The sequence below is a fragment of the Quercus lobata genome, chromosome 12, assembly GCF_001633185.2.
Source record: "Quercus lobata isolate SW786 chromosome 12, ValleyOak3.0 Primary Assembly, whole genome shotgun sequence".
Taxonomy (NCBI): Eukaryota; Viridiplantae; Streptophyta; class Magnoliopsida; order Fagales; family Fagaceae; genus Quercus; species Quercus lobata.
This window is the reverse complement of record NC_044915.1, coordinates 14,451,172-14,460,255: the sequence shown is the minus strand read 5'-3', so window position 1 is coordinate 14,460,255 and position 9,084 is coordinate 14,451,172. Positions and strand designations below refer to the sequence as shown.

Below are 9,084 nucleotides of genomic sequence, written 5' to 3'. Positions count from 1 at the left end.
TTAATGAGTTTTGTTTAAAGTATTTCAGAAATACAGGTTGTCAAAGTCTACTTGCCATAAACTCTCTTTTTGCAAAGTTTTTCAAGAGTTTGTGTTAGGATAGATTTTATTGTATTCAACAAGTGAATATGAGTTGAGTGATTTATGGCTTCTCTCATATGTTCATTTGTTTGTTGTGATTTTGTCACGGATTGCCAAAAGGAGAGATTGTTAGGACATATGTGGTTCACATGTTAAGAACATATGTCATGATTTTATATAATTGGCTAATCCTTTGACAAAACGCACTTTACTTGTATTTGGGTAGATTTAGGATGTGTTTAAATACTTCAAGAAATCATGTTTCAAGATCAAATGTTGAAGCCTTCAAGTCTGTCCAAGAAAACAAGCTGATAGTGCAAATTCATTAAAGCTTGACAGCTGGCTCGACAGCTGCATCTATCGAGGTTAAGAAAGCTGTTCAAAGCCCCGTTTGCTCAACACCTGCTCGACAGCTTCTCGACACCTTCTATTTGTCGAGGTTCAAGAATTTCAGAATTCTGGTATGATTTTCTTGGGATCCATGAATATGTCTTTGGGCTTTTTTTTTCTCCTAACCCTAGACATATAAAAGGATTGTTTTAAGGGTCGTTAAACAGTTCACAAGTTAAACAAGCATTGAGCAAACTCTGTTAAAGCAAATTGTAACCGGAGACGAAGTTCTTGCCCTAGTTCATCTCTTTCTCTTGAGGAAGTTGCTGTGTATGTGCACCATAGGGTTTTGTGACCAAGCATCTTCTTGATCTTCATCATGTGAATGAACTGAAGAACTTTGCAACCAACAATCTTCTTAGTTGGTGATTGAAGTCACGTACTGGGATCCACGCAATTGGTTAGTCACGTACTTGGGAGTCGAGCATCAGAAAGGGGAACTGTCACTACAGAACAAGTCCAATTGGATATTGAAGTAAGGGTTCAACTGTTGGTTGGTAAGGTACTTGGGATTCCTTTACTTGTAATCGTTTGTTGTGATAATAGTGGAGTTTCGGGAGTGGTGATCTGAAAATCACCCGGTGGTGTTTTTGCTGTTAGGTTTTCCCCATTTGTAAACAAATCACCATATTATTTATTTTTCGCTGCATTATTAGTTTATTGGTGATTTGTTTGTGCTACCACGCGTTTGCATGATAAATGGATTAATTAATAACTTGACTAATTAATTAATTAATTTCTATTACAAGGGGTCATTCAATTTGTGGCCTATCAAAGGCAATAAATTTTTCTTAAGTATTTTGGTCATTATGAAATTTTGTGAGAATATGTTAAAAATTTCACACTTAAAAAGGAACTTTGATAGTAAACCCATATTTGCATTTTCACCAGTGTTTTTGAAAAAGCTTGAGCTCATTGTATTTTGAAATCTCACAGTTTTTGGCAATTTTGAAAACATGATTTCTTTATAAACGCAATGCCAAATGTTTGTCTTCTAGCATTTGCATATGTAAATGTGCGTTTTGATTATCAAAACGCTTATCCAAACGGGCGTTTAGCCAAACGCATTTTCATGTGTATATCATTTATAAACATGCGGAGCCCAAACATATAAAACACTTTCAACATTTTGAGTCTTTTGACACTAAGGTTATGTTTGATAATATGTAAAATATTTTCCGAGTGTAAAGTATTTTCAATTGAAAACATTTTACGTAAAGGAAAACATTGTTGTTTGACTGTTGTTGTGAAATTTTAAAGTATTTGCAAGTACATGAACCGTACTGAAGTATAGTTTGACAAGAACGAGGTCAAACCCACAAGGGCTTGAATGAATGTAGGAAAATTAATCAAATCTTAACCAAATTAATCCTAATCTAGTTTAATAAAAATTGCTTGTTTGCAATTAAATATACTAAGAAAATAATTAAACTAAGCAAAGATATAATATAAAGCAGTAAAAAGATGTAAACAATCTAAAGAAATGAATTAAGGTTTTGGAATCTGCCTTGTTAATTCATATCAGCATATATTTATGATAATTAATTTTTCCCTCCCACTACATGATAATCTAGAAATCAATCTTGCTACCATGGAAAATATAATCATTAAAACTTCTATTTAAATATCTAAAGCATGTTCTTCTTTGCTTCTTAAGTATAAAATCAAATCATCAGTTGTAATCATAGCCAAACAAAGCACAAGAGATATCCAATTTTAAAATCAAGAAATAATAAATCAAGCATTCAATTAATTAAGACAAATCCTAAATCATGAGAAAAACATGATTGAACTCATATTCAAAATCCCATCTTAGTCAATTGATATAAAGAAAGAACAATTTAAATCATTAAAGAACAAATATTGTGGGAAAAATCAAATCACATAAATAATACTGATAATCTTAACAAGGTTTCATCCTCAAACCCAATTATAAATTTAGCTACTCATAATAATTAAATAAAATATAAGAATAAAATACTAAACATTAAACTAGACAAATTATTAAAACTAACTGTCATGGAAGAAAACCAAAGAGGTAGCCTTGACTTATATGTTCAGCCCCCAGCCATCCTCTGAATTTTGGCCTAAAGAGCCTTTAAATAGGTCAAGGAATTCAAGTTGAATTCTCATTTGGAGAAAATCTCAGATTTTTAGTCTTCACTTAACTGACGATTTTGGCCCATTTAATTTCCGAATTCAGACTTTTGGTAAACTACAAAGTTTTAGCCATTTAATTTAACTTTCTAGCCCAACTTGAATCATCACAATTGGACATCTAAGCCAAAAGTTATGTCAAAAATATTAACTGATACGCAGGCTGGAATACTGACTGATATGCAGGCTGCAATGTACACTTCACCTAAGATTCAAAAGGAAATTCTACATGTTTACTCAGCAAAAGTGTAGAAGGAAATTTAGGAAGAAATTGGTGATGCAAAGTTTTGCATAATGGTTGATGAAGCTCATGATGAGTCTATGAAAGAGCAAATGACTATGGTTTTTAGATATGTTGATACAAAAAGTTTTGTGAAAGAATGTTTTTTTGGACTTATTCATGTTGTTCACACTGCAACTTTGACTCTAAAGAAGGGATATATATTCTTTGTTATCTCAACATTGTTTAGATATACAAAATATTCGAGGGCAACGATATGATGGAGCAAGCAACATGCGAGGTATGTGGAATGGATTGCAAAGCTTTGATCTTGAATGATTGCTCATATACTTACTGCATCCATTGTTTTGCACATCACTTACAGTTGGCATTAGTAAAAGCATCAAAACAAGTTGCCCCCATTAGTGGGATTTTTCTTAAATTGCTTTTGGTGATCAAAACTGTTAATGCTTCATGTAAGCGTAATGAGCAATTGAAAGCTGCCAATACTAATGAAATAGCACGTTTGATTGATCTTGAAGACCTTGAGATTGGAAGTGGATTTAATTAAATTGACACTTTACTACAACCTGTAGAAACACATTGAAGTTTACATTTTAGATCAGTTTCTAGCTTATTAAGGGTGTTTACTTCAACATGTGAAGTTTTACTAAATATAATTGATGATGCAAGAGAACAGTGGGCAAAAGCAAATTCAGCTTATGATGTTTAAATTCATTTGAATTTGTCTTTCATCTTGCATTTTAAGAAGGAAACTATGGAGATCATTGATAAACTTTGTCAAGCTTTGCAAAGCCAATCTTAAGACATTTTAAATGCCATGCATTTAGTTTCATCTACTAAAGCACTTATCTAAAAATTTAGAGATGATGGATGGGATGGCTTACTTACCATTGTGATATCATTTTGTGAGAAGCATTGCATTGATGTCCTAGAAATGAATGCTTGTTATGTCGGGAGGTGAGGTCGAGCTCATAATCAGCAAGATAATGTAACAATTGAGCATCATGATCAAGTAAATATTTTTTATGATACAATAGATTCTCAACTACAGGAACTAAATCATCGGTTTAATGAAGATGCAATGAAGTTACTTAGGCTTAGCTCTGTTTTAGAACCTTGGAAGGAATTAAAATCTTTTAGAATTAGTGATCTTTGTTTGTTGGTAAAGAATTTTTATTCACAAGATTTCACAGATTATGATAAACAAGTATTGGAGAAAGAGCTTTATCATTTTGAGCATAATGTAGTCCAGGATCTAGAGTTCAAAAATTGAAAAGTTTATTTGACTTGTGTCAATGGTTAGTGAGAACTAGAAACTCAGAACACTGCAAACTTGTTTATAAAATGATGAGACTTGTGCTTACTCTTCCGGTTTCTGCTACAACTACAGAGCAAACATTTTCAGCTATGAAAGTTGTCAAAACTAACCTTCAAAACAAAATGGAAAATGATTTTTTGACGGACTCTTTGATGTTATACATTGAAAAGGATATAGTTTTGACATTTAGTTTGGATTCAATCATAGATGATTTTGAAGATTTAAAAGAGCGTCGAGTTCACTTTTCATAGATAATATATTAAGAAACAATAGTATTTTGTGTTTTTTGTTTTTGTTAGTAGACGATTGTATCTTAATATATTAAGAAACAATGATTTTTGTATATTTGTCTTGATTGATAGTTTGTTAATACTATATGGATGCGTATTTAAAATTTTTTTGAAGGACAAGCATGTCAACTTTATTTAGACTAGAAAAAATAAAAACATCTTACATTGCACGTTGACTTAAAAAGATGCAACGACATTACACAATTTTATTTTGTGTAGAGCTCAAAGTTGGATAACCTTGATGTTGGAAGAGCAACTACTGGGTTCAATTTTTTGGTAACAATACCAAAATTGTCAGAAAATTCCAACTCTGTATCATGTGGCAATTTCCACTCAAATGAATGCAAGAGTGAAGCTAAGATGTATAACAGAGTCCTCTCTGCTAATGGAAGCCCTGCGCATTTTCTTCTCCCGGATCCAAATGGAAAATAATTAAAATTGTTGCCAGAATAATCCAAATTGCTAGACTCATTTAGGAACCTCTCTGGTTGAAATTCCAATGGATTCTTCCAAATCTTTGGATCCCTATGTATAGCCCAAACATTTAACCAAACCATAGTACCTTTGGGTATGTAGTACCCACCAATAGTGCTAGATTGGCTTGGACAACGTGGTACTAGAAAGGGAAGTGGAGGGTGCAAGCGGAATGTCTCTTTAATGACAGCATCTAAATAGTGCAATTTGGGCAAATGGGATTCTTCGACTAAGCTGTCCAGCCCTACAGATTTCGCTAATTCTTCATGGACTTTTTTCATAACCTGTGGATGGTGCATCAGCTCCGCCATCACCCATTCCACCATGGTTGAAGTAGTCTCGGCTCCACCCACAATTATATCCTGTTAAAGCATGAGTAAGGTACTCATTAGTGATAAATTACTAATTTTTTCAAAAGTTTAAAGTATTTAAAAATTGTAAATATAATCATTTAACTATAATTCTAACAATTGAAAATAACAAGCTAAATATAAATAAAATAGGACTAAAAAAAAAGGGCGAGCCTAGTCTAACAATCTACTAGTAAAATACTTGATCCATCCTGGTCACGCACTAAATTAGGAGTACAAAAAGTAGAAGATTAGACAGACATACCATAAGCAAAGCCTTCAATTGGGTCATGCTAATTGATGTTGCAGCACCATCTTGTTCCTTCAACTCCAAGAGAAATTGCAAGAAGTCCTTCCTTTGTTCAATCTGACCTGTCCTCATTTTTTTGCCTGTGTCTGAATTCATCCTTTTATCAATGGCAGAATCAAGAATGGGCTCAACCCATTTCAAAATCTGCTTTGCATGCCTCTCAATCCCTTGTAAATCAAACATTGCAAGCACGGGGAAAAAATCCGATACATTTGGTTTTCCTATTAGCACCATCATCTCCGCCACTATTCTTTTAAACTCGGCCCCAATATTAGTCCCTTCCTCTCGTAGCGTGTCACCCCACACCATGTTCATGACTGTGTTTATTCCAGTCACAAACGCCAATACTCCGAGATCTATGGGAGTGCCCATCTTGTCATACACATTTCTAATAGTATTCTTAACTTCTTCCCTTCGTAGGGTGTAAGAACCATCAAGATTTGCATTACTCAGCATTTCTCGCACAAAAATCTTACGCAACTTCTTCCAATCAGGACCATATGATGAAAATGCAATATCAGCTCCTCCATATGAGGCAACTCGTGCAGCTATGGGAGGGTCACGGTTAGCGAATATTGTGTCTCGGTCACGAACCACTTCTTTCACCAGTGATGGTGAACTTATCACTACACATAATTTTTGTCCAAGCCAAACCTTGTAGATAGGTCCATAGAGCCCTGCCAGTTCCTCAAATTTCCTATGAAGGTTGGTACCTAGAAAGGGAAGGTACCCAAGTAGTGGCAAGCCACGTGGACCTGGTGGCAATGGAGGCTTTCTTGATTTCTTGGCTGCCCATAAGAACCAGAACAACACCGCGAATATAGAGACTAAAGCAGTGAGATTTGCTCTAGAAAGTTCATCTTTGTCGTTGCTAGCACTCCACCACCGTGACCACATGGCGGAAACTGTATTCAACATGTCAGCCTTTGTGAACGTAAAAAGGAAAATGCGAGAACTGAGAATAGGAAATTGATATCAAATATTGAAATGTTTAATGCAGAAGATCTGTGACTTCTTCGGGTATATATTTTGCACTTGATAGAGGAAATATATAATATGAAAAAGATTTTTGTGGCTGTAGATTAAGATGATGAAATTAATGACAATGATAATAATTAAAAGCATGCCATCTTTAGACAGTTTCGAAAACTTGGAAGTTTTGGAGCTTTTTCATTATTGGAAAACAGGGACCGACAGCCAAGGGGGACCGGCCCCCCTGCGTCCATTTTTATTTTTATTTTTTTTAAGTTAGAATATTTTTCATTTTTATAACTAGGCTCCTTTCCAAAATCTTAGGCTTTCTTTTTTCATAATAAGCATAATTAGCATTATCCAAATAGCAAATATTTGACTAAAAAACTTAACAAAAATAATAAAAATATTCACAATAGTAATTATATTTTAGCGAAAAAAACTATTTTACTATCAAAGAACCAAAAAATCATGTGTTATTGGAGAAGTTAAAACTAAATTTTTTACAACTACAATATATTGGCATAAATACTACTTGACTATAGCAAGTTGTTAAAAATAAGATACAATATTTTATTATGATTATATTTCTTCATTTAATTAAAAAACTCAAATTCTCTCACTTTCTTTATTATTTTAATAAATTATTTATATTATTTTAAATGAAGTTATAAAAAAAAAATAGAATATTTAATATTGGGTGTGTTTTGGAGTGAGATGATAAAATAAAAAAAAGTAACTTTTTTGAGATGCCAAAATTTTTTTCACCACTAATATGAATGCTCTAACTTCAACAAAAAAAAAATAATAATAATAATATAATAAAATTCTAGTTAGCTTAGTATTATTAAAAAAAAAAAACAATTTGAAGTATTTATAATTTTTTAATACTATATAAATACATATTTAAATTTTTTTAATTTTTTTGTTTCTCAAAAAAAAAATTTTTTTTTATTTTTTTATACTCCGACTCTCGTTAACTTAAAGTCCTGAATCAGTTCATATTAGAAAAGATCTATTTTTGTTGTAAAGTGCTTTTTGGTTGACGCAAAGTGATGAAAGCTGATGTCAAAAACAACTCTTTTTGGCCTCAGAACTAATATATTTTTCTTTTAAGTTGACAGCTAATATATTGCATTAAAGCATTTAGTGGCTATAGATAAAGATAAGATTATCACAAAGATAATATTGAACCACGTGGAACAAAGAAATCCTATCAATTCAAGGAAAAACACCTATCAAAAAAAAAAAAAAAAATTCAAGGAAAAACGTAAATATCAACCTACTCCACAATTTTCGAGATTTTTTGAAATGTTTTAAAAATTTGGTCATTACTGACGAACATGTGACTATGTGAGTAAATAGTCATCTATCAGTATGGACTACTGTAAACACATTCTGACCGTCAGTGGGACACATATAAACTCCATTAAACCTTTTAATAATGGGGAAATGGCAGGAGAGCCATTACAAGTTGGGATCTTTTGTTTTCTTGCAGCTATTCTATGCGCACTCCCAAGCGAGTTCCTTCCGCTTAAATTGCAAAGATTAATCTTTCTCCCAAAACAAAAAATAATAATAATAATAATGCGAAGATTAACCGACACTACAATAAAAATGACTTCGACGCAAAATAATAATATGTTGTCGCTAAAAACGTGAATTATTTGGTTGACGCAAAGTGATGAAAGTTGATGTCAAAAACAACTCTTTTGGCCTCAGAACTAATATTTTTTTCATTTAAGTTGACAGCTAATATATTACATTTTTCGTGGCAATATCTTTGTGGACGCACAAGATCTATGAACTTGGAATTTTTTGTTCAGAAGATCTGAAACTTCTTGCATATATTTTGCCAATGCCGAAAATAATAATAATAATTGTGGGGGCCGGTTAATCAATAAATTATTAAAATCGTGTTAATTGGGCCTGTGGCTCATCTGATGACGTAAAACTGTCTGAGGAGGCCCATATCAAATTATAAGGGTAACCAAATGAAAAGGAGAATAGATATCACGTGAGGTGAGTTCAGTATTCGTCCGATGATAAAATCCTTCTCGGTAGTATAAGTCCGAGGACGACCTGAACGCCACGTTGTTGCAAACAAACCTCAGAGCTACATTACCAGTGAAGGTGGGACATGGGACCAAGGGTAAGAAAGAAAATGTAAACAAATATCTTTAACAACAGCTACCTCCGTATTAATTGCCTCTCAACCAACTCTGTGGCCGCATTAATGTGGAAGTGATGCCTGAACAGTGATGAGGTAGTATTACAGCTGCTGATTGGAGGTTCCAGGAGGTGTTGGATGAGACAGGAAGGGATCCCCCGAACCCAACCTACACGTGTGTGGTGAAAATGACACCAAGAGGGCAGTATATAACATGAAAGAATGCATTGAGAAAAGAGATCGGAACCTCTAAAAAAAGAACACTTAGAAGAAAACCTTATGAGAAAGAACTGAACTTGTTTCAAGGAGAAATTGATCGTTATGTGAA

The 9,084-nt window shown here is 33.3% G+C and overlaps 1 protein-coding gene across 1 annotated transcript; it reads right to left on the bottom strand.

Moving 5' to 3' along the window:
- Positions 1-4,612: 4,612 nt before the first annotated feature.
- On the bottom strand, positions 4,613-6,706 carry LOC115972112 (7-ethoxycoumarin O-deethylase-like). The gene is made up of 2 exons (XM_031092272.1): positions 5,570-6,706; positions 4,613-5,316 (listed from the first exon to the last, which is right to left on the bottom strand). Exons 1-2 carry the CDS (start codon positions 6,530-6,532, stop codon positions 4,687-4,689), a joined length of 1,593 nt encoding a protein of 530 aa, XP_030948132.1. The 5' UTR covers positions 6,533-6,706; the 3' UTR covers positions 4,613-4,686.
- Between the last annotated feature and the right edge of the window lie 2,378 nt (positions 6,707-9,084).